At 47.5% G+C, this 26,252-nt stretch overlaps 1 protein-coding gene and 1 long non-coding RNA gene across 2 annotated transcripts in view; one reads left to right on the forward strand and one right to left on the reverse strand.

Annotated features, from left to right (window-relative positions):
- Window positions 1-1,654: 1,654 nt before the first annotated feature.
- LOC116986013 lies at window positions 1,655-7,423 on the forward strand. The gene is made up of 3 exons (XR_004415390.1): window positions 1,655-1,868; window positions 4,879-4,943; window positions 7,312-7,423. It is a non-coding gene; the product is annotated as an uncharacterized LOC116986013 (long non-coding RNA).
- Window positions 7,424-11,143: 3,720 nt separating this feature from the next.
- LOC116985455 (regulator of G-protein signaling 11-like) overlaps window positions 11,144-26,252 on the reverse strand; it is a 50,917-nt gene continuing 35,808 nt past the window's right edge. Inside the window, exons 11-19 of the mRNA XM_033040244.1 lie at window positions 24,471-24,532; window positions 23,649-23,762; window positions 23,184-23,299; window positions 22,544-22,631; window positions 20,047-20,185; window positions 18,405-18,487; window positions 17,543-17,639; window positions 14,708-14,880; window positions 11,144-11,616 (exon numbers count right to left, since the gene is read on the reverse strand). Coding sequence (XP_032896135.1) covers window positions 11,487-11,616; window positions 14,708-14,880; window positions 17,543-17,639; window positions 18,405-18,487; window positions 20,047-20,185; window positions 22,544-22,631; window positions 23,184-23,299; window positions 23,649-23,762; window positions 24,471-24,532 — 1,002 coding nt within the window. The 3' untranslated portion in view covers window positions 11,144-11,486. The remainder of the gene's footprint in view (window positions 11,617-14,707; window positions 14,881-17,542; window positions 17,640-18,404; window positions 18,488-20,046; window positions 20,186-22,543; window positions 22,632-23,183; window positions 23,300-23,648; window positions 23,763-24,470; window positions 24,533-26,252) is intronic.

Below are 26,252 nucleotides of genomic sequence, written 5' to 3' on the forward strand. Positions count from 1 at the left end.
AAGGGATATTGGTTATGCACAGGCCGTTATGACTTGATCTTGGCATCATGTTCAGCATACACATTGTGGGTCGAATGGCCTGTTCTGTTCTATGTCGTGTGGCAGCAGGGAAGAAGCTGTTACTGAATCTGGTGGTACATGGTTTCAAGTTTTGGCATGTTATGCCTGATGGGAGAAGAGGAAATGACTGGGGTGAGTGGTCCTTGTTTATGTTGGCAACAAAGAGGAGGAGGACTGAACTCTGGTGCCTTCCCTCACAGTGGGGGACGTTGATTCCGCTGTGTGGGGATGTCCATGTTAAACTCTATCGTGTGTTGTGTTGTTCTTACATTGTGAATCAAATCTCACTGTACCGATTGGTGTATGTGACAATAAATGTAACTTGAACTTGAACGTGCTGTCCTAAGGCAGCGTGAAGTGTAGATGGAGTCGCTGGTTGGGTGGGGTGGGGGGCTAGTTTGTGTGATGGACTGGGCTACATCCACAACTCCCTGCGATGTATTGTGGTGCTGGGCAGAGTTGTTACCAAGCTAGGCTATTGTGCCTGCGTATGTGATGCTTTCTACGCTGCATCTGTGGAAATTGGTAAGATCCATTGTTGACATGACGAGTGTCCTGGGTCTTCTGGTGATGCCGGCGGCCTTTCTTGGTCGTAGCTCCAATCTATTGGACATTGCACTCTGTATCTTTCCCTTCACTCTGCCTGTTGTACAAACTTCATGGTGTTTATCTGATTGGCTGGTGTGCACACAATAGTTCTTCACAGTACCTCGGTACACGTGTCAATAATGGTGAGTCCCACCGCAAGTTGGAGGAGAGTTCGCTTGGGTAGTTTACACCCCAGCGGTATGAACATTGACTTCTCCAATTTCAGGTAGTCCTTGCTTTCTCCCTCCTTCCCCTCCCCTTCCCAGCTCTCCCACAGCCCACTGTCTCCGTCTCTTCCTTTCTTCTTCCCGCCCCCCCCCCCCCACCTCCACATCAGTCAGAAGAAGGGTCTCGACCCGAAATGTCACCTATTCCTTTGCTCCATAGATGCTGCCTCACCCGCTGAGTTTCTCCAGCAATTTTGTCTACCTTCAATAATAAACCAAATCAACAGCATTAACCACAAAGCAAGTCCCTGAACTCTTGCCTTTAATAGCAGGAGGGCCTATGACTCTCAGAGTGGTGGCCTTTGTACAACAGACACCAGGACTTCCACCAGTAACAGATGCTGAAGGGATGGCGGATGTTGAGTTGCACAAAGTCTAGAGTATCGCGGGGCTGAATCATTGGCAGATGTAGAAAGCAAACCCGGGGAATGATTGGCAGGATATCACGTCTGAGCTGGAAATATTTTCACACACACAGAGAAGGCACGGTGGTGCAGCGCTAGAGTTGCTGCCTCACGGCGCCAGAGACCCGGGTTCCATCCCGACTACAGGTGCTGTCTGTACGGAGTTTGTAGGTTCTCCCCGTGACCTGCGTGGGTTTTCTTCGAGATCTTGGGATTCTTCCCAGACTCTAAAGATGTGTAGGTTAATTGGCTTGGTGTAAGTATAAATTGTCCCTAGTGTGTGTAGGATAGTGTTAGTGTGCGGGGATCGCTGGTCAGTGTTGACTCGGTGAGCCGAAGGGCCTGTTTCCACCCTGTGTCTCTAAAACTCTGGTGATTAGAGTTGAGGCCAGTTATTGAGATGTAAGTACGATAAACTGCTTTAGGGATCAGTGCAAAATGATATATATTTATATTTAAAATTAAATATACATGTTATAGTGGGAGAGAAGAAAGAATTGTGTGCTAAATGTTGAATTCTTGTTTTAAGGACGGACTATGACAAAGTGGGTGACCACTGTAGCGGATAAGATGCTCCGAATCAAATTAAGTAAGTACCAACGTGAGACAGCAGGTGGAGCTGCTGCCTCCCAGTGCCAGAGACCCGGGTTCAATCCTGCCCACGCCACTGTCTGTAAGGAGTCCGCAAGTTCTCCGTCACAGCGAGTGGGTTGGTTAATTGTCCTCCGTAAATTGTCCCCAGAGTGTGCGGTAGATTCTGAGGGGAGTAGATGAGAATAAAATCTATTTTCAGAAAAGATTTACGAGGATGTTGCCAGGACTAGAGGGTGTGAGCTACAGGGAGAGGTTGTGTAGGCTGGGTCTCTATTCCATGGAGCGCAGGAGGATGAGGGGGAATCTTATAGATGTGTACAGAATCATGAGAGGAATAGATCGGGTAGACGCACACAGTCTTTTACCCAGAGTAGGGGAATCAAGGACCACAAGACATAGGTTCAAGGTGAAGGGGGAAAGTTAAAATTGTACAAGGCATTGGTGAGGCCAATTCTGGAGTATGGGGTACAATTTTGGTTGCCTAATTATAGGAAGGATGTCAACAAAATAGAGAGAGTACAGAGGAGATTTACTAGAATGTTGCCTGGGTTTCAGCAACTAAGTTACAGAGAAAGGTTGAACAAGTTAGGGCTTTATTCTTTGGAGTGCAGATGTTTAAGGGGGGACTTGATAGAGGTCTTTAAAATGATGAGAGGGATAGACAGAGTTGACGTGGATAAGCTTTTCCCACTGAGAGTAGGGAAGATTCAAACAAGGGGACATGACTTGTGAATTAAGGGACAGAAGTTTAGGGGTAACATGAGGGGGAACTTCTTTACTCAGAGAGTGGTGGCTGTGTGGAATGAGCTTCCAGTGAAGGTGGTGGAGGCAGGTTCGTTTTTATCATTTAAAAATAAATTGGATAGTTATATGGACGGGAAAGGAATGGAGGGTTATGGTCTGAGCGCAGGTATATGGGACTAGGGGAGAATACGTGTTCGGCACGGACTAGAAGGGTCGAGATGGCCTGTTTCCGTGCTGTAATTGTTATATGGTTATATGGTTATATAAGGGGGAAAGATTTAATAGGAATCCGAGAGGTAACTTCAGATAATGCTTCAAAATGTGTAGGAAGGAACTGCAGATTCCGGTTTACACCAAAGATAGACACTAAAAGCTGGAGTAACTCAGCGGGTCAGGCAGCATCTCTGGGCAAAAGGAAGAGATGACATTTCGGGTCGAGACCCTTCTTGTATGTTGGTTTAGTAATACTTCAGGCTTTTTCAAGGTGTTTGACCAACATGGCTCGATGGTTTATGGTGAGCAACTGCATTTGCCACTGAAGATAGACACAGAGTGCTGGAGTAACTCAGTGGGTCAGGCAGCATCTGTGGAGGACATGGATGGGTTTTATTTTGGATCGGGACCCTGGTTCACACAGTGTTGCAGCTGGTGTCCGGTCTCGGGCCGAGATACATAGAAAATAGGTGCAGGAGTAGGCCATTCGGCCCTTCGAGCCTGCACCGCCATTCAATATGATCATGGCTGATCATCCAACTCAGTATCCTGTACCTGCCTTCTCTTCATACCCCCTGATCCCTTTAGCCACAAGGGCCAAAATATAGCCAATGAACTGGCCTCAACTACCCTCTGTGGCAGAGAGTTCCAGAGATTCACCACTGAGCTCCTGGGTCAGAGCATGGCCATTCACCTGTACACCTGTCACTCAGGTGGAATGTCTGACTCTGGACTTGGAATGGAGAGTTGTGAGTCTGTGGAATTCTCTGCCTGTGGGCAGAGGAGGCCAGTTCTCTGAATTCTTTCAAGGGAGAGCTAGATAGGGCTCTTGGGGATATGGGGAGAAGGCAGGAACGGGGGTACTGATTGGGGATGATCAGCCATGATCACATTGAATGGCGGTGCTGGCTCGAAGGGTCGAATGGCCTACTCCTGCACCTGTTGTCTAATACTCCAGCAGGAGGAGGGCTCGTGAACCCCGCTCTCAATCCCTTCAGGAACATTCCCAAACGTAAACATAGGCACTGCTCACGGTTTTTAAATTCATTTAAAAAACAAAGTACTTGCTGAATAAACCACCTGAATTTTAACGTGAACTCAAACAAATCACCTTCTAAAGACATGAAGACATGTGGAACCAGGCCCTTCGGCCCAACTTGCCCACACCAACCAACATGTCCCATCTACACTAGTCCCACCTGCCTGCATTTGGTCCATATCCCTCTAAACCTGTCCCTGTGTCGGGGAGAAGGCAGGAGAATGGGGTTGAGAAGGGAAAAATAGATCAGCCATGATTGAATGGTGGAGCAGACTTGATGGGCCGAATGGCCTAATTCTGCTCCTATGTCTTTTGATCTAATGAACTCAACAGGTCAGGCAGCATCTGTGGATGCAATGGACAGACAATCCTTCTTCAGACTGGAGAAGGCTTCTGACCCAAAATGTTGTCCGTCCATTCCCTCCTCAGATGATGCCTAACCCGCTGAGTTCTTCCAGCTCAAGATTCCAGCATCTGCAGTTCCTTGTATCTCTCTTAAAAATACCAACACTTAATCCCTGTGGCCATTCGCTGACATTGAAATGGAGAAGTTTCAATGTATCCCCAACGTGAATGGTAGAGAATTGATTAAAGTTCAGCGAATGGTTGAGGAGTCACGATGACTATCTGTCATCAATGTTGGCTTCAGCATCAGAGGGCGGTGAATCTGTGGAACTCATTGCCACAGACGGCTGTGGAGGCCAAGTCAGTGGGTATTTTTAAGGCAGAGATAGATATAGTCTTGATGAGTACGGGTGTCAGGGGTTATGGGGAGAAGGATGGAGAATGGGGTTAGGAGGGAGAGACAGATCAGCCATGATTGAATGGCGGAGTAGACTTGATGGGCCGAATGGCCTAATTCTGCTCCTATCACGTATGACGTAATGAGATGCATGCATGGACCTCCCAGACTAGTGTTGGCGTTGTGTCCGTTTCACTGGTGTAATCTGCTCCATATTGTCCTGTCAATGTGATCCCTTTACAAATCTGCTGATTTATTTACAAACAGGAAAAATAGAACCTATCTGAAGAATTGTGTGGAAAACTGTGACAAATGAATTTCAAATTGGGAAAGTGAGTGTTTATTTACCTGAACCTTTAGGTGAATGGTTTTGAAGATTTACTGTGTTCTGAAATCTTTAATGAATGATCTACAAAATGCTGGAGTAACTCAGCGGGACAGGCAGCATCTCTGGAGAGAAGGAGTGGGTGATGTTTCGGGTCGAGACCCTTTTTCACCTCGGCAATCTTTTGTTCGTGAGGTGAAAAATAATTTAAAAATATATATTTTGTTCCATGGAACGAAAATAGGCATAATGTTTTAAAATACTTTGTTTAAGATTTATCTTTCCTTCATCAGTCTTTTCTATCTTGCTCGTTATTTCCTTTTATGGAGAGATTGTTTAAGAGTTTTATGGAGAGATTGTGACCATAAGGTCACAAGTGATGGGAGCAGAATGAGGCAATTTGGCCCATCAAGTCTATTCCGCCAATCAATCATGGCTGATCTATCTCTCCCTCCTAACCCCATTCTCCTGCCTTCTCCTCATAACCCCTGACACCCGCTCTGATCAAGAATCTATCTATCTCTGTCTTAAATATATCCACTGACTTGTGGCCTCCACAGCCGTCTGTGGCAAAGAATTCCACAGATTCACCGCACACAGACAAATAAATTACTCATCTCCTTCCTAAAAGAATGTCCTTTAATTCTGAGGCTGTGACCTCTGGTCCTAGACTCTCCCACTAGGGGAAACATCCTCTCCACATTCACTCTATCCAAGTCATTCACTATTCGGTACGTTTCAATGAGGTCCCCTCTCATTCTTCTAAACTCCAGCGAGTACAGGCCCAGTGCTGATAAACGCTCATCATAGGTTAACCAAGTTCATGTTATGTTTAAGAAAGAACTGCAGAAGCTGGAAAATAGAAGGTAAACAAAAATGCTGGAGAAACTCAGCGGGTGCAGCAGCATCTATGGTGCGAAGGAAATAGGCAACGTTTCGGTCCGAAACCCCTTGGGTTTCGGCCCGAAACGTTGCCTATTTCCCTTCAGGGTTTCGGCCTGAAACGTTGCCTATTTCCTTCGCTCCATAGATGCTGCTGCACCCAGCTGAGTTTCTCCAGCATGATTATCTACCTTCATGTTATGATGTTTCAGGTGCAGAGTTGACGCTGTGGAGAGGAGTGGTGAAGAGAGATCGGGAGATTAGTTAGCAGGGAGATAGTGGTGGATGGGTAAACATGTCTGATTGACAGCGTGACAAGTGCCGAGGTTTTCAAGGTTGTCCTGGTGATCTTCAGATCCTCATGAAATGTTTGACTTTAATGAAATTGACTGGAGATTAGATTCCCCCGCTCTCACCCACTTAAAACACTTGCAGACACTATCCAAAGACCAACAAAAGATTCACCTCACGTCATGAGCTCAATAGCCAGTCACCTCACTTTACATCAAGCAGCCAAAGCATTTCAATCGCTAACGTATCCATGTGGGGCTGGTCATAGACTCATGCAGCACGGAAACAGGCCCTTCGGCCCAACTTGCCTATGCTGACCAACATGCCCCATCGACATTAGTCCCACCAGCCCGTGTTTGGCCCACATCCCTCTACACCTGCCCTGTCCATGTACCAGTGGGTGGTCTTGGATAATGTATGCGACTGTTTTAATTGGGTGGGAGCAGCGTCAGCAAACGCAATGTGTAGGAAGGAAGTGCAGGTGCTGGTTTACACTGAAGATACTCCAGCATTTTGTGTCTACCATCAGCAAATCCAATCCTCAATCATTCCTGAGGGTCTGTGTACCTATAGAACAGCCAGCAATATGAGGCATGCTTAAGGGGCTGTCAAACTTGGGCGACCTAATCCACGCGTTCTGGCGAGTTTGGCCTCGACTCATACTCGCAGCACGGTCGACACGAGGTCCTAGGAGGTCTTCGTAACTCTCCTTCATGCTCGAGAGTGGTCCCCACGTACTCGAGGCCTCAGCTAGGTCGCGGCGTTTTTCTCAAGATGTTAAAAAATGCCCGCAAGTAAAAAAAAGTGGCCATGGAAAAAATTGATACTTTTTTTACTCGTAGGGTTAGTCGTAGTTGGTTGGCATGTTGGTAATCGAGGGTAGTCGAAGGTAGTCGTAGATAGTCTTCATCATAGTCGAAGGGAGGTCGAAGGAGGTCATCTTCACTCTCCACTATTTGGTGTCCAAATTTCCCAAAGTTAGTCGTAGCTAGTCTTCAACATAGTCGAAGGAGGGTGAAGGAGGTCTTCAACATGTCATTTTTTCAAACTCTTCTAAACTCGCCAATTAGGTCGCCCAAGTGGGACAGCCCCTTTAGCTGATCCACCCATTCATTGTTATATATTTGAGGAATGTACAATTGAAGTTTGAAACTAAGTTTTTAGATCTGATAGATGACGGTCGATGCATCTTGTGTTTCCAGATCTCCCTGTCCAAGTGAGGGACCAATCAAGTGTACCCACCCACCCATCCAAGGGGCAAGATCAATGAAAAATGATAGTTTATCTCAATGAATAGAAATAGTAACTGGATACATATATTAATCATTACAATAAATAATCAATATTTTTCCTTTTTTGTTCCAATTTGATAATCATGGCCTTGAGACTTATTTAATCTTTATTTTACTGGATCGACCCACACACACAATCAGGATTTGTTTTTCCGCATTTAATGTTGCTTTCCGTCCCATTCCGATCGGCAACAGTGAGGAAATCTGACAGGAAAATCCTTAACTATTCCAAGGAAAAGCTTCTAATTGTTTACCTATCCAAGTCCAGGTGGTGGAAAAGTTGCCATGGATTATTTTTAGATATACATATAATTATGTAATTAGGAATTACCATATTTTAAAATGTTATTTTTATTACACCAGGTATAACAGCAGTGGTCGGGGTCTTGCGTTTATCTGGTTTATAGTTAAAGCAGCAAAATTATTACATTTTTGAAAATAGATATTAACACAAATATTGCCAAAAATACCATCTTCCTGTGGCAGAGGAAGTTTCAGTAAATTATTGCTCGAATTGTCGGCTCTATTGAGTAACTGCTCTTTGCACAAACAGTGGATAAATATCTCTTGAATGTGTTGCAATTTCTATACAGTCATAGATCTGTCAGCACAGAAACAGGCCCTTCGGCCCACCTTGTCCATGCTGACATACTGGGCTAGTCCCATTTCCCTGCATTCTCTTCACCCTCTGCACGGAGCTGATCAAATGTCTTTTTAAAATTACGTCTGTTCTATGACATTACAGAACAGAATGACATCTGTTCTTACATCTGTCAGCATTTCTGTGCACAGAGGAATCTTAAAAAATGATTTTGAATTATACATTTGTATCTCCTACTCAGCAAAACAAACTTTGGGATCTTAAAGTTCGACTGTTTATTCTGCATGGATCTGAAACAGTCTCGGACTGAGTCATTTACAGGAATAAGTGTAAAGGGCGATGATTTTGCGCCTATTTATAATCAGCAGTCAGTGTACAGGGATGGGATACTGAGTTGGATGATCAGCCATGATCATATTGAATGGCGGTGCAGGCTCCAAGGGCCGAATGGCCTACTCCTGCACCTATTTTCTATGTTTCTATCCACTTGGGTGATTTGTCAACTTCCCACACATCAGTGTCACTGGGTTAAACATACATGTTCACATGTGGGTCAGGCAGCATCACTGGAGAGAAGGAATGGGTGACTTTTTCGATCGAGACCCTTCTTCAGACACGGAACGTCACCCATTCCTTTTCTCTAGAGATGCTGCCTGAGTTACTCCAGCATTTTGAGTCTTTGGTTTATGTCAGCATCTGCAGTTCCTTCCTACACAAGGTTAAATGACGACTAGTTAATGCTGGACATGTACTGCAGGCAAGATGCAGCTCACTTTACTGTGTTTGTCATGAGGCTCGCAGGTTGAAGCAAGTTCAAGTTCAAGTTCAAGTTTATTGTCATGTGTCCCTGATAGGACAATTAAATTCTTGCTTTGCTTCAGCACAACAGAACATAGTCGGCATTGACTACAAAACACATGAATAAATAAACTGATAAAGTGTAAATAACAGATAATGGGTTATTAATGTTCAGAGTTTTGTCCGAGCCAAGTTTAATAGCCTGATGGCTGTGGGGAAGTAGCTATTCCTGAACCTGGTTGTTGCAGTCTTCAGGCTCCTGTACCTTCTACCTGAAGGTAGCAGGGAGATGAGTGTGTGGTGGCCAGGATGGTGTGGGTCTTTGATGATACTGCCAGCCTTTTTGAGGCAGCGACTGCGATAAATCCCCTCGATGGAAGGAAGGTCAAAGCCGATGATGGACTGGACAGTGTTTACTACTTTTTGTAGTCTCTTCCTCTCCAGGGCGCTCAAGTTCCCGAACCAAGCCACGATGCAACCGGTCAGCATGCTCTCTACTGTGCACCTGTAGAAGTTAGAGAGAGTCCTCCTTGACAAACCGGCTCTCCGTAATCTTCTCAGGAAGTAGAGCCGCTGATGAGCTTTCTTGATAATTGCATCAGTGTTCTCGGACCAGGAAAGATCTTCAGAGATGTGCACCAGGAATTTGAAGCTCTTGACCCTTTCAACCATTGACCCGTTGATATAAACGGGACTGTGGGTCCCCATCCTACTCCTTATTATCTACAGTTTGTTTGTATATTTTCACCATGATTTCACTTGTTTATTGCAAATATCTCTGTGGCCACCGGACAGAGGTCACGCTGCATTACCCTTTAGAATTCATTCAATTGGTCAAAGAGTTTCCCTCAAGTTACAGCCATTTGTAAAAAGGAAATAGTTTTATCTGAAATATTTGACAGCAGCTTCACTTTGGGGGAAGTTTGTTCCACATTTACAGTGCCCTCCATAATGTTTGGGACAAAGACCCATCATTTATTTATTTGACACAATTTGAGATTTGTAATATTAAAAAATCCCATGTGGTTAAAGTGCACATTGTCAGATTTTAATAAAGGCCATTTTTATACATTTTGGTTTCACCGTGTAGAAATTACATCAGTGATTATACATAGTTCCCCCATATGTCCAGTAGTTGTAATATTGTATATGTAAGAGCGATGGTATGTATAAAGATATTGGTAACAAAATGTGTTCACTCATAATCATACTTTATTAGCCAAGTATATTTTGCAACATACGAGGAATTTCATTCGCCAAGTCAGTCATACAAATAAAAAGCAACGGAACACAAAACACATTTTAACATGAACATCCACCACAGTGACTCCTCCACATTCCTCACTGTGATGATGGAAGGTGGAAAAAAGTTCAATCTCTTCCCTTCTTTGCTCTCGTGCAGTCGGGGGCATCGAGCCCTCTGTTGACGGGACGATCTTGGCTCCCGTAGCCGGCAGCGTTTGGGCGCTCCGCGTCGAGGCGATCTGCTCCCGCATCAGGGGGATGTCAGCTCCCCCGCGCTGGCGATCAGACCCCGTGTCGGGGCTGGTCGAACCTTCCGCTACGTTGCAGCTCCCGACATCCACGGCCTCTCCTGAGACGGCGAGCTCCTGATGTAAAGTCCGCAGGGTTGGAGCGATCCCAAGCAAGGGATCGACTCCGATGCAAGTCCACGCCCTGCGGTGGTGCCCAAGGTCAGTCCAAGGAGGCCTCCAGCTCCATCGATGGTTGGCCGCAGAGTGACCGGAGATACGGCCCAGAAAACAATCGCAGCTCCGACAAGGTAAGAAACCCTCTCCCCCTCCCCCCACATATAACAAACCGGAGAACATTTACACAAACTTAATTTAATTTAACACACACTAAAAATAAAAAATAGACAAACAAACAGACTGTTGGCGGGGCTGCCAATCGTGCGGCGCCCCCTGGTGGTATAATTGAGTCGTACCACAGTGCTAGACAAAAGGAAGTTTATTGTCTGTTGTACAATCATTCCAATGTAGAATATCGTGATCTACGAGCAAAGGCTAAACATTACATTCCTGACATTGAACTGTGTGGGGATCAGTGACTGATCGCTGCACACAAGTGGAAGACTAATTGGAGCATTGTGTTTGCAGGTTAGCTACACCAAGGATATCTCCCCTCTCCCTACAACCCCCCCTCTCCCTACAACCCCTCCCTCTCCCTACAACCCCTCCTGGCCGTGCCAGCACCCCTCTCCCCACAACCCCTCCCTCTCCCCACAACCCCCTCTCCCTACAACCCCTCCCTCACCATACAACCCCCCCTCTCCCCACAACCCCCTCTCTCCCCACAACCCCCCCCCTCTCCACCCTCCACAGTACATTTTAACCAACATCGGACATTGGAGATGGATTTGAATGGACCCGTTGACATCTGGGGCAGTAAAAGGGAAGAGTTACAAGTGTAGTATATTTCAGTTTGACAATATACTTACACAAACCTCTTTCACAAATTAAATAACTTTAGAATGGTGGACCATGATGGTAATTAAGTGAATGTTCATCTAATATTTGTTATAAAAATTACTAAGATGAATTAAGGAAAATATTGCTGCCGTTTGAAATATACTCTAGAATAAAACTATAAAGTGCATCTTTTTATATAAATGAAGGCACTTTAGGTAAACCAGCCACTGTTTCTTGCAGTTGCGGGCATTTTGCTAAAACCTGGTATTCCATCCACACTCATCGAGCTGTGTGGTCGTCCCCCTGCTCTCCGCAGCGCTCACATCTTCCACCTGCACGAACCGCGGAGATTCCACACCGACCTCAGTCTCATTCACAGTCCCACTGGGAAAAGCAACAAAACACCGTTAGTTAGTATCTGGTGCATTCATTCAGAAAGATATTTCTATTTAATGCCCAAATCATTGTCTTGAACAAACTTTAATTCTCTATCCCTTTCTAGTAACGATTCTAAAATGGATAGCAGGTGGTGCAGAGATACCTCACCCCATCCTGACTACGGGTGCTGTCTGTGTGGAGTTTGTACGTTCTCCCCGTGACCAGCATGGAATCTCCTTCCACATTCCAAAGCTGTGCAGGTTTGTAGATCAATATGCTCCTGTAAATTATCCCTGAGTGTGTAGGATAGAACTAGTGTACAGCACAGACTCAGTGGGCCGAAGGGCCTGTTTCCACACCATATCTCTAAACTAAACTTGTGTGTACCAAGTTACAATCTTAAAAAAATCAATGGACCATGTCAAGTAGGATATGGGCCAAACTTGGGCAGATGGGACTAGTGTAGATGGGGTATCTTGGTCAGCAGGGGCAAGTTGGGCTGAAGGGCCTGTTTCCATGCTGTATCACTGTATAAGTGTTCTCGTGTTACACAGTTGCATTTGTGAATAACTTAAAGAATCCAGTAACAAAGGTATATAACCGTGTCTCCCGACTGAGGAGATGTGGCAGATAGCACAGGTCTAATTCAGTTGCTACCTACTCTCAGCTGAATATTCTACACCATCTTTCAGCTTCACAGTAACGAGTTAGGGAGGATTTTGATTCAACAAACATTTCTGCAATGCTTATTATTAACTTTATAGCTAAAGATAAACAGCTTCCACACGGCACCAGAATGAGTCGAATTGGTTTTATAATCAAGAGAGAGACGTTATACACTGCCTGACCTCTATGATTAGAGTTGATAATCAAGTATTGTATTTGGTCAAGATTAATATTTAGTTAATGTCACCCCACTGTGCAAAGAGCAGTTTAATATTTAAATATATATCCAAAATTATCATTGTGCCATCCACTGGAATAGTTTGTGGTTACAATGGTAATGTCACGTTGGTTCACAAAGTAATGTATGAGAATGACACAACTGCTCTGATATCTAAAATACTGCATCTTACACCCAGACTCATATACCTCTCATGATTTTACACACCTCTATAAGATCACCCCTCATCCTCCTGCACTCCAAGGAATATCGTCCCAGCCTACTCAACATCTCCCTGCAGCTCACACCCTCGAGCCCTGGCAACATCCTCGTAAATCTTCTCTGTTCCCTTTCCAGTTTCCTAATTGGACATTTATCCAACCTTCATTGGTGGATGTTGTGGTCATTTTTTTTCGTAGCTTCTTCAGCTGGAAGTTAATTCCATAAAACTATCGTCGTCACCAGGTTTGTTTAAGAAAGAACTGCAGATGCTGGGAAAATCGTAAGTAGACAACAATGCTGGAGGAACTCAGCGGGAGGTGAGGCAGCATCTATGGAGAGAAGGAATAGGTGACGTTTCGGGTCGAGACCCTTCTTCAGACTGATGTCCTTGCTTTCTCCCTCCTTCCGAGCTCTCCCACAAGCCTACTGTCTCTGCCTCTTCCTTTCTTTTTCCCGCCCCCTTTGACATTAGTCTGAAGAAGGGTCGCGACCCGAAACGTCACCTATTCTTCTCTCCTTAGATGCTGCCTCACAATACACAATAGGTGCAGGAGTAGAGGCCATTCAGCCCTTCAAGCCAGCATCACCATTCAATGTGATCATGGCTGATCATCCACAATCAGTACCCCGTTCCTGCCTTCTCCCCATATCCCCTGAGCACTATTTTTAAGAGCCCTGTCTAGCTCTTTCTTGAAAGCATCCAGAGAACCGGCCTCCACCGCTCTCTGAGGCAGATAATTCCACAGACTCACCACTTTCTGTGAGAAAAAGTGTTTCCTCGTCTCTGTTCTAAATGGCTTACTCCTTATTCTTAAACTCTGGCCCCTGGTTCTGGACTCCCCCAACATCTGGAACATGTTTCCTGCCACTAGTGTGTCCAAGCCCTTAACACATCTAATTTTGCAGCTGAAATTCCTCATTCCAGGAAGCAGTCTCTTAATTTTTGCTGAGTTTCTCCAGCATTTTGGTCTCATGTGACCAGACTTAGTCAGTTACTCATAGAAGGCACGTTGCAGTTGCTCTGTAGGGAGTGACAGTAAGTAACAGATTAAAGAATAAAACACTCACCTTTATCACACGATCCCATTCCCTGCAAGAATTGGTGATTAATCATTTCCGGGGCGTGATCGGATGATGCATGAGCTTCACTGATCAACATGTCATCGCTAAACTTCAGTCAATATTACAATCAGCCTGGATTCCCACAAATAAAAGCCACCTGCCAGTTTCAAAGTGTAAATATCCCACATCTTATAGGGGAAAAGAAAGTGCACTAACTTTGTCTGAATATTCCATGGAATCTGTGCTTTGCAGAAGTCACCTTATTCCTGACATTTAATTCTCAGTTAAAGATTCAACTCTTGGATTTCTAGATAACTCCAGCAATAGTGTTGTCTCACTCCCTCTCTGCTCACCATTAGTCTACGTACAGGCTTGAAGGGCCGAATAGACACATAGACAATAGGTGCAGGAGTAGGCCATTCGGCCCTTCGAGCCAGCACCGCCGTTCAATATGACCATGGCTGAGCATCTAAAATCAGTACCCCGTTCCTGCCTTCTCCCCATATCCCTTGATTCCTTTAGCCTAAAGAGCTAAATCTAACTCTCTCTTGAAAACATCCAGTGAATCGGCCTCCACTGCCTTCTGTGGCAGAGAATTCCACAGATTCACAACTCTCTGGGTGAAAACGTTTTTTCTCTCATTTCGGTCCTAAATGGCCGACCCCTTATTCTTAAACTGTGACCCCTGGTTCTGGACTCCCCCAACATGGGGAACATTTCTCCCGTATCTAGCCTACTAGCCTGAACGGCCCACTCCTGCACATATTTTATATGTTTACAGTATCTGCAACGGGGGAACCTTCAAGGGATCTTGGGAATGGCACGGTGCTAATCTTGCGTTAACTAGTGAAAGATGTTTGAGTTGAATAGAAGCACAACACAATATAATAATACTCTTATCACATGCTGAGACAGACAAAGAAACACAACCTCTGGGGGTCGACGGAACAGCAGGAGGGGGAGGAGGTTGCAGTCGGGAAGATTCCAGGATAAAAGGTGGGAAGACTGGACTGGGACCAGGAAGGTTCATCCTTGGAGAAATCTGGGATATTTGTTCCGGTGAACACTCCGAGATTGGCCAAAGGGTGGGAAAAGCGACACAGCTGTGGGGATAAAAGAAAGGAGAGGCGATGAGGTGCAGCAATGTCATAAGGAATTATTATACAGGTTGAAACTACGTCACAGTACAACAAAGCAGCCCACAACTACTGTCCTTTACCTGGTTCAAGCCCGCCCTGTGAGTAATAAGATATGATTTTGGGAAAAAAATATATGAGTTGAGTCTGATTTGCTCCACAGTTTTAAATGTTGCACAGAGAAAAAAAATTATTTTTACACAGACATCATTGTTTACAAATGAGAAGAACACTGAGCTGTGAGAAAGAACATTTATTTGAAGCAGCGTTTTATCTGCAGATTAACACAGATCACAAATGGGTGTTGTTAACAACAAGGGGAGTTTGCACATTGATACCTTCCCTGCTTCAGATGAGGATCAGATGTCAACAGATAGTATTGGGCCTAGACGTGGGGACACTGGTCATTAATAACGCGGTCACTGAGGATGTTAGATCACTCAGGGCATCTCCGCACCTTCCTCGAGATTTGAAACACACATTTATGGTTCTTATGCTTTTTTCCGTTTACGAGTGTCCGTTCACGGGGCTGAATCCAAAGTGGAAATCGTTACTCTAATGTGTAGGAAGGAACGGCAAATGCAGGTTTCATCCAAAGATAGACACAATATGCTGGAGTAACTCAGCGGGACAGGCAGCCTCTGGAGAGAAGGAATGGGTGACATTTTGGGTCAAGACCCTTCTTCAGGCCGGTTCCTTCTTTCCAGAGACGCTGCCTGTCCCGCTGAGTTACTCCAGCTTTTTGTGTCTACCTGTAGTTCCTTCCTAAACTAAGAACAAGGTTGCCATTTACACGTACACACACTGCCGTGAGCAGCTCAGTGATGACCACTACACAGTCACACTGGGGGCAGGAACATTAACTAGAGCTAGATCATCTGTCGTTAATGTACTGGAATCAAACATATCTCACAGCAAAGGTTGGTGAAAGGCAGTTTTTGCGGGCCAGTGTAATACACATTTCCACAATACCTGTTGGAGCGTCCACATGGCAAATGAGAGTTTACAACAGCCTTTGACAACCTGTCAATGCTGGACATTAGCAACAAGACAGAATATGCAGGAAACACTCAGCTGGTCAGGCAGCATCTGTGGAAAGTGAAACAATTAACCAGAACCCTGTTCTGAAACGTTAACCGTTTCTCTGCTGCCTCATGGCGCCATAGACCCGGGTGCTGTCTGTGTGGAGTTTGCATGTTCTCCCTGTGACCACATGGGTTTCCTCCGGGTGCTCCGGTTTCCTCCCACATATTAAAGACGTGCGGGTTTGTAGGTTAATCGGCCCTCTGTAAATTGTCCCTAGTGTGTAGGGAGTGGGTGGGAAAGTGGGAAACATAGACATTTGCTAGTGTTACTGTTAATCAATATACATTAATGATTGAGATGATGGGTTTAGAAGTAACACTAGCAAATTTGCAGATGACACAAAGCTGAGTGTGAACTGCGAAGAGGATGCTAGGAGATTGCAGGGTGACTTGGACAGGTTGAGTGAGTGGGCAGATGCACGGCAGATGCAGTATAATGTAGATAAATGTGAGGTTATCCACTTTGGTGGCAAAAACAAGAGGGCAGATTATTATCTCAATGGTGTCAGATTAGGAAATAGGGAAGTGCAACGAGACCTGGGTATCCTTGTACACCGGTCACTGAAAGTAAACATGCAGGTACAGAAGCAGTGAAGAAACCTAATGGCATGTTGGCCTTCATAACAAGAGGATTTAAGTATAAGAGTAAAGAGGTCCTTCTGCAGTTGTACAGGGCCCTGGCGAGACCACATTTGGAGTATTGCATGCAGTTTTGGTCTCCTAATTTGAGGAAGGACATCCTTGCTATTGAGGGAGTGCAGTGTAGGTTCACGAGGTTAATTCCTGGGATGGCGGGACTATCATATGATGAAAGATTAGAAAGACTGGGCTTTTGATCACTGAAATTTAGAGGGATGAGTGGGGATTTTATAGAAACATATAAAATTATAAAAGGACTGGAAAAGCTTGATGCAGGAAAAATGTTCCCAATGTTGGACGAGTCCAGAACCAGGGGCCACAGTCTAAGAATAAATGGGAGGCCATTTAAAACTGAGATGAGACAAAACTTTTTCACCCAGAGAGTTGTGAATTTGTGGCATTCCCTGCCACAGAGGGCAGTGGAGGCTAATTCACTGGATGAATTTAAAAGAGAGTTAGATAGAGCTCTAGGGGCTAGTGGAATCAAGGGATATGGGGAGAAGGCAGGCATGGGTTACTGATTGTAGACGATGATCACAATGAATGGCGGTGCTGGCACGAAGGGCCGAATGGCCTCCTCCTGCACCTATTGTCTATGTTTCTCTGCTTGTAGAACCGGTGTGAATGGGTGATCGATGGTCGGTGTGGACTTGGGCTTGTTACACTCACTGAATCGAGATGCTGCCTGACCCTCGAGGCATTTCCAGCATATTTTGTTTATAAGCGTTGCTTTTCAACAAATTGTTTATTCGCTGGAGTGAAGTTTGAGCTGCCGACACTGTGGTACAAAGTCGAGGTTGGCCAAGTACAGCGCGGTGCAAGATGTGGGAAACAATGAGTAACGAAGCCTGCGCTAGTGAGTGGCCACAGGCCCAGTGCTGACAATGACGCCGTTAGTTTTGAACCTGAGACACAGTAGAGGTCGCAGCCTTGTCCCTTCGGTCCAGTGTTGGGTGCCGGGACGTCAGGCCACTGGGGATCTGGCTGGTCAGTCGATGCCACCTGGTAAACGGAAACACACCATTCAGAACATAGACGAGGAGACACTTCTTCACACAGTGAGCTGTGAGTCTAGGAATTCTCTGCCGGTTCTGGAACGAGCTGCCAGAGGAAGCTGCAGATATGATAATGACTTTTAAACGATGTTGGGACAGATATATGGATAGGAAGGGTTTAGAGGGGATGGGCCAAATGGGACTTGGCCAGAATGATGCTTCTTCTTGCGTGTGGCGTGCACGGCCTAAAGTTGTTGGACAGCTTGTTCTATTTGATCTTATTTGATTGTGCACGCCAGGTTGATTGCATTCATCGAAACGGGGCGGATCATGTGAAGGTTGCAATCTCCCAACCCACCAGAGATGCTAATTGGGTTGATATGGACAAGATGGGCTGAATGTGTAAGAAGGAACTGCAGGTGCTGGTTTAAACCAAAGATAGACACAAGATGCTGGAGTAACTCAGCGGGACAGGCAGCATCTCTGGAGAGAAGGAATGGGTGACTTTTCGGGTCGAGACCCTTCTTCAGACTCAACCCGAAACGTCACCCATTCCTTCTCTCCAGAGATGCTGCCTGTCCTGCTGAGTACCTCCAGTATTTTGTTTCTATCTTAGATGGGCCGAATGGCCTGTTTCTGTACTGTACACCTCTATGATATTAATATTTATTGTAATAGATCTCTGAAGTACACCAGCATGGATTACCATGGACAGCTGTTAACAGCTCACCCCTCCCCCAGTTACTTGTGGTGACGGTGGATAACAACATACCTTTTCTTGCTTTCCTGAGCAACAGTGGCTGATGCCAGGAGATTCTTGTACATCTGCGATTTTAAATACCGTGGATAAGAATCCTGCAGGAGCAAGATCAACATTCAACCTGAGGAGCACCTTCAGCAACAGACTGGTTCCACCAAGATGCAGCACAGAACGCCACAGGAGATCCTTCTTCCCTGTGGCTATCAAACTGTACAACTCCCCCCCCTTCTGTCGTGGGGTAGACTGAGACCCCCCCCCCCCCCCCACTCTCCACCCCCCCCCAATCTTGCACATGTTTTCCAATCTTCACTTTAATTTCATGTTTCATGTATTCTGTTGTGTTTTATGAATTTGAGGAAGGACATTCTTGCTATTGAGGGAGTGCAGCGTAGGTTCACCAGGTTAATTGCCGGGATGGCGGGACTGTCATATGCTGAGAGAATGGAGCAGCTGGGCTTGTACACTCTGGAGTTTAGAAAGATGAGAGGGCATCTTATTGAAACATATAAGATTATTAAGAGTTTGGACACGCTAGAGGCAGGAAACATGTTCCCGATGTTGGGGGAGTCCAGAACCAGGGGCCACAGTTTAAGAATAAGGAGTAAGCCATTTAGAACGGAGATGAGGAAATATTTTTTTCACACAGAGTTGTGAGTCTGTGGAATTCTCTGCCTCAGAGGGCGGTGGAGGCAGGTTCTCTGGATACTTTCAAGAGAGAACTAGATAGGGCTTTTAAAGATAGCGGAGTCAGGGGATATGGGGAGAAGGCAGGAACGGGGTACTGATTGTGGATGATCAGCCATGATCACATTGAATGGCGGTGCTGGCTCGAAGGGCCGAATGGCCTCTACTCCTGCACATATTGTCTATTGTCTACTGGCAGATCGATTTCCCTCCTGGGATAAATAAACTTCTATCCTAAGGTAAAGGATGGTAACTTCACGCAGTAACACTCTGTACCCCACCCTCACCTTTAACCTGTTCACTGCCACCTCCGAGTGTTCTCAGGTCATGGCCAATAGTGACAATTAATTTGGCCGTGAACAGGTTAAATCAGAAAGCAAATAAAATAACTATTCACTGCACAAAATTGAACAAAGAATTAAAAAAGGTTAACAACATGTAGTTACTAGCACACGATGATTTAAATCACAAACTGTAATCTGCGATTCTAGGGGTGGGAGTAACCCGATTGAAGCTTCACCAACAGTTCTTTCTGTGTAGGAGTTTCAATTAGAAGATTTTATTTAAAGACAATTTTCCATGCCATTTACTAAGGTGAAGAAGCTGTTTATTCAGAATATAAATAGATCTATTAGATATGTGGGACATTGGAGTCGATTTGTGTGAGTTTCCCTCAGACTGGATGGGGTTAGTTTTCCCTAAGCATGGGTGCAGTGTGCAGCTGTTGACCATTGCATGGGTGCAGTGTGCAGCTACGGACCTGTGCATGGGTGCAGCTACGGACCTGTGCATGGGTGCAGTGTGCAGCTACGGACCTGTGCATGGGTGCAGTGTGCAGCTACGGACCTGTGCATGGGTGCAATATGCAGCTACGGACCTGTGCATGGGTGCAGTGTGCAGCTACGGACCTGTGCATGGGTGCAGTGTGCAGCTACGGACCTGTGCATGGGTGCAGTGTGCAGCTTCTGACCTTTTTCATCAGAGTGTAAACGTGCATCTGAGCATCTTCAAGGACAAAGCGATGAGGTGCATGTAAACCATCCAGTGTTTTCTCCATTGTTTTACTGTCCACATTCACCCACCTGCTGGCCCCGGCCGCAAGGAACTGCCTGTAAATGAAAGCTGGTGTCAATGATGCAAGCCGTCGCAAACACCCTGCCCAGGATTGAAGCTCATTGATGTTTTAACAAGTAAGCATGACACTCAGGGCGACCACGGTGGCCCAGCGGTAGAGTTGCTGCCGTACAGCGCTTACAGTGCCAGAGACCCAGGCTCCATCCCGACTACGGCTGCTGTCTGTACGGAGTTTGTACGTTCTCCCTGTGAGTTTTCTCCAATATAGAGTCACAGAGTGAAACAGCATGGAAACAGGCCCTTCGACCCAACTTGCCCACCCCGACCAACATGCCCCATCTACACTAGTCCCACCACGACCAACATGCCCCATCTACACTAGTCCCACCCCGACCAACATGCCCCATCTACACTAATCCCACCCCGACCAACATGCCCCACCTACACTAGTCCCACCCCGACCAACATGCCCCATCTACACTAGTCCCACCCCGACCAACATGCCCCATCTACACTAGTCCCACCCCGACCAACATGCCCCATCTACACTAGTCCCACCCCGACCAACATGCCCCATCTACACTAGTCCCACCCCGACCAACATGCCCCATCTACACTAGTCCCACCCCGACCAACATGCCCCATCCACACTAGTCCCACCCCGACCAACATGCCCCATCCACACTAGTCCCACCCCGACCGACATGCCCCATCTACACTAGTCCCACCCCTCGATATGCCCCATCTACACTAGTCCCACCCCGACCAACATGCCCCATGTACACTAGTCCCACCCCGACCAACATGCCCCATGTACACTAGTCCCACCCCGACCAACATGCCCCATGTACACTAGTCCCACCCCGACCAACATGCCCCATCTACACTAGTCCCACCCCGACCAACATGCCCCATCTACACTAGTCCCACCCCGACCAACATGCCCCATCTACACTAGTCCCACCCCGACCAACATGCCCCATCTACACTAGTCCTACCCCGACCAACATGCCCCATCTACACTAGTCCCACCCCGACCAACATGCCCCATCTACACTAGTCCCACCCCGACCGACATGCCCCATGTACACTAGTCCCACCCTGACCGACATGCCCCATGTACACAGTCCCACCCCGACCAACATGCCCCATGTACACTAGTCCCACCCCGACCAACATGCCCCATCTACACTAGTCCCACCCCGACCAACATGCCCCATCTACACTAGTCCCACCCCGACCAACATGCCCCATCTACACTAGTCCCACCCCGACCAACATGCCCCATGTACACTAGTCCCACCCCGACCAACATGCCCCATCTACACTAGTCCCATCCCGACCAACATGCCCCATGTACACTAGTCCCACCCCGACCAACATGCCCCATCTACACTAGTCCCACCCCGACCAACATGCCCCATCTACACTAGTCCCACCCCGACCAACATGCCCCATGTACACTAGTCCCACCCCGACCAACATGCCCCATCTACACTAGTCCCACCCCGACCAACATGCCCCATCTACACTAGTCCCACCCCGACCAACATGCCCCATCTACACTAGTCCCACCCCGACCAACATGCCCCATCTACACTAGTCCCACCCCGACCAACATGCCCCATGTACAGTCGTCCAACCCCGAACAACATGCCCCATCTACACTAGTCCCACCCCGACCAACATGCCTCATCTACACTAGTCCCACCCCGACCAACATGCCCCATGTACACTAGTCCCACCCCGACCAACATGCCCCATCTACACTAGTCCCACCCCGACCAACATGCCCCATGTACACTAGTCCCACCCCGACCAACATGCCCCATCTACACTAGTCCCACCCCGACCAACATGCCCCATCTACACTAGTCCCACCTCGACCAACATGCCCCATCTACACTAGTCCCACCCCGACCAACATGCCCCATGTACACTGGTCCCACCCCGACCAACATGCCCCATCTACACTAGTCCCACCCCGACCGACATGCCCCATGTACACTAGTCCCACCCCGACCAACATGCCCCATCTACACTAGTCCCACCCCGACCAACATGCCCCATCTACACTAGTCCCACCCCGACCAACATGCCCCATCTACACTAGTCCCACCCCGACCAACATGCCCCATGTACACTAGTCCCACCCCGACCAACATGCCCCATCTACACTAGTCCCACCCCGACCGACATGCCCCATGTACACTAGTCCCACCCCGACCAACATGCCCCATCTACACTAGTCCCACCCCGACCAACATGCCCCATCTACACTAGTCCCACCCCGACCAACATGCCCCATCTACACTAGTCCCACCTCTCCTTCAGATATCCCATCACTATTACGTTACTTACTGTGGCGTTCATTAATAAAGAAATAAACTTACTCGAAGATGCCCTCTACTTTTTCCTCGATCTTCGACTGCTCTCCATGGCAAACATCTTCACAGGCCTCATAGAAAATGAGGTTCTCAGCTAGAGGGGGAAATACAGAACGTCACTGCTGTATTAGCATTGCAATACAACAACACACACACTGTGGACAATCTCCAGAGACTGATCCGTGTCTGTGGGGCCCAACACTTGTTCAGGATTACACAATTCTCTTGTGTTTTCTGGTGACCACCAGACTCAGGAACAGCTTCTTCCCCTCTGTTATCCGGCTCCATAAGCTGAGGTACTGTCCGATTCACCTCCACCCCATTGCCGTTTCCTCCCACATCCCAAAGACGTGCGGGTTTATAGGTTACTCAGCCCTCTAGTGTGTAGGGAGTGGACGAGAAACTGGGATAACATGGAACTAGAGTGGACTCGATGGGCCGAAGGGCCTGAATCCACGCTGTATCTCTAAACTAAACAAACGAAACATTTCCAGCATCTAATGAACCTCGCCCCTCATCATTGGATGAAGGAAGCAACAAGCCAATGAAACAGTGCCTGTGGCCTGGAGCTGTGAAGCAGCAGCACTAACCGCTGCAGGTCAACCATTCACTAAACCACTGTGACTGGATCCTTGTGCTTACTTACCACTGATCTCCTTCTCCAGGAAGCGACGGAATTCTTGCCGACCCAGTGGATCCTGGAGCAACTCCGGGAAACTCAAAGCCCAGCGTTCCGCACGTAGCCTGGTGGGAACGGTCACCCTGTCCATGGGGAGAGGCCGTCAATGTCCACTCTGCCCCATCACTGACCACATCACTGACCGCATCACACACGCACACACACACACACGCACGCGCGCACACACACACACACGCGCGCACACACACAGGCACGCGCGCACACACACACACACACACACGCGCGCACACACACACGCGCGCACACACACACACGCGCGCACACACACACACGCACGCGCGCACACACACACGCGCGCACACACACACACACACACACACACATGCGCGCACACACACACACGCGCGCACACACACACACACACACGCACACGCACACGCAGACGCGCACACACACACACTGGTGACTTACAGGTCAGCGTTCATGGTCCAGTAGATGGTGCCGCTGCTGATCCAGGGGTTGCTGGGCAGGCAGCTGTTCATGATGGGGTCGTGGAGAAGGTACTGGTCACAGTGTTTGACGAAGCTGCAGTGGAATGACACGGGGTGTGAGGGTGACTGTCACGGACATGTGGAACCCCCCCACACCACGCCATACCCCCCCCTCCCCCCCCACACACGCCACACCCCGTACCCAGCCCCCACACCACGCCGTACCCCCCCCCCCCCCCCCACACACCATGCTATACCCAGCCCCCCCCACGCACCACACCGTACCCAGCCCCCCCCACACACCACGCCGTAGCCCCCCCCCCCACACACACCACCCCCCTGTGAGCTGCCAGTGCTACACCGCTAGTCCCTGCCGCTTGGCCACACGTAACAAGGGCTTTACACTGTACCTCGCTACACGTGACAAAAAACTCAAGTCCTTCTCACAGATGTTACTGTGTTCACATAATACAGTCTCAGGGGCGGCACGGTGGTGCAGCGGTAGAGTTGCTGCCTCACGGCGCCAGAGATCCGAGTTCGACCCTGACTACGGCTGCTGCCTGTACGGAGTTTGCACGTTCTCCCTGTGACCCGCGTGGGTTTTCTCCTGGTGCTCCGGTTTCCTCCCACACTCCAAAGACGTGCGGGTTTGTAGGTTAATTGGCTTCTGTTAACTGTCCCTGGTGTGTGTAGGATAGTGCTAGTGTACGGGGATCGCTGGTCGGCACGGGCAAGGTGGGACGAAGGGCCTGTTTCCGCGCTGTATCTCTAAACCAAACAAAGTCAATGAGAAGTTTCTTACCCTTCCAAAGAAATAGATGATTTGACTCTTGATCTGGTTAACGCATTGTTGTAATATTCAATCTGAAGGTCAAACGGATAAATGCAATGAAAATAAATAACCTGAATAGGGTTTTAATATTGTGTAGGAAGGAACTGCAGATGCTGGTTTAAATCGAAGGTAGACACAAAATGCCGGAGTAACTCAGCGGGACAGGCAGCATCTCTGGAGAGAAGGAATGGGCGACGTTTCGGGTCGAGACCCTTCTGGTTCAGCCACGCGCTAATGTGCTGGTGGCTACTGGGAGCAGAATGTGGCTAGTACTTGGTGCTGAGCTCAGTAGCCGGTCAGGGGCAGTTCTGGCCACTGAGTCCATGTGGAGAGACAACACAATCTGACCACAGGGGTCCAGGCCAGAGCTACAGGCCTGATGCACTGGAACATAGAACAGTACAGCACAGGCCCTTCGGCCCACAATGTCTGTGTCTGCACATGATCCATATCCCTGCATATCCATGTGCTATTCTTAAACACCACTATCGTATCTGCCTCCACCACCACCACCCCTGGCAGCCCGTTACACTTCCCCACCACCCACTGCCCTGCACCTGTCCTTTGAACTTGGCCCCTCTCATCTCATAGCTAATAATTCTGTTCAAGAATTATTACCTACGCAAAGAGTAGGAGTAAACGGGTCCTTTTCAGAATGGCAGGCAGTGACTAGTGGGGTACCGCAAGGCTCAGTGCTGGGACCCCAGCTATTTACAATATATATTAATGATCTGGATGAGGGAATTGAATGCAACATCGCCAAGTTTGCGGATGACATGAAGTTGTGGGGCAGTGTTAGCTGTGAGGAGGATGCTAAGAGGCTGCAAGGTGACTTGGATAGGCTGGGTGAGTGGGCAAATGCATGGCAGATGCAGTATAATGTGGATAAATGTGAGGTTATCCACTTTGGTGGCAAAAACAGGAAAGTAGACTATTATCTGAATGGTGGCCGATTAGGAAAAGGGGAGATGCAACGAGACCTGGGTGTCATGGTACACCAGTCAGTGAAAGTAGGCATGCAGGTGCAGCAGGCAGTGAAGAAAGCGAATGGTATGTTAGCATTCATAGCAAAAGGATTTGAGTATAGGAGCAGGGAGGTTCTACTGCAGTTGTACAGGGTCTTGGTGAGACCACACCTGGAGTATTGCGTACAGTTTTGGTCTCCTAATCTGAGGAAAGACATTCTTGCCATAGAGGGAGTACAGAGAAGGTTCACCAGACTGATTCCTGGGATGTCAGGACTTTCATATGAAGAAAGACTGGATAGACCCGGCTTGTACTCGCTAGAATTTAGAAGATTGAGGAGGGATCTTATAGAAACTTACAAAATTCTTAAGGGGTTGGACAGGCTAGATGCAGGAAGATTGTTCCCGATGTTGGGGAAGTCCAGAACATGAGGTCACAGTTTAAGGATAAGGGGGAAGAAGTCTTTTAGGACCGAGATGAGAAAAACATTTTTTTTCACACACAGAGAGTGGTGAATCTGTGGAATTCTCTGCCACAGAAGGTAGTTGAGGCCACAGTTCATTGGCTATATTTAAGAGGGAGTTAGATGTGGCCCTTGTGGCTAAAGGGATCAGGGGGTATGGGGAGAAGGCAGGTACGGGATACTGATTGTGGAAGATCAGCCATGATCATATTGAATGGCGGTGCAGGCTCGAAGGGCCGAATGGCCTACTCCTGCACCTATTGTCTATGTTTCTATGTTTCTAAGAACGTACCAATGACTAGGAAACAATTACATTTTGTATA

Source organism: Amblyraja radiata, chromosome 22 (genome assembly GCF_010909765.2).
Source record: "Amblyraja radiata isolate CabotCenter1 chromosome 22, sAmbRad1.1.pri, whole genome shotgun sequence".
Lineage (NCBI taxonomy): Eukaryota > Metazoa > Chordata > Chondrichthyes > Rajiformes > Rajidae > Amblyraja > Amblyraja radiata.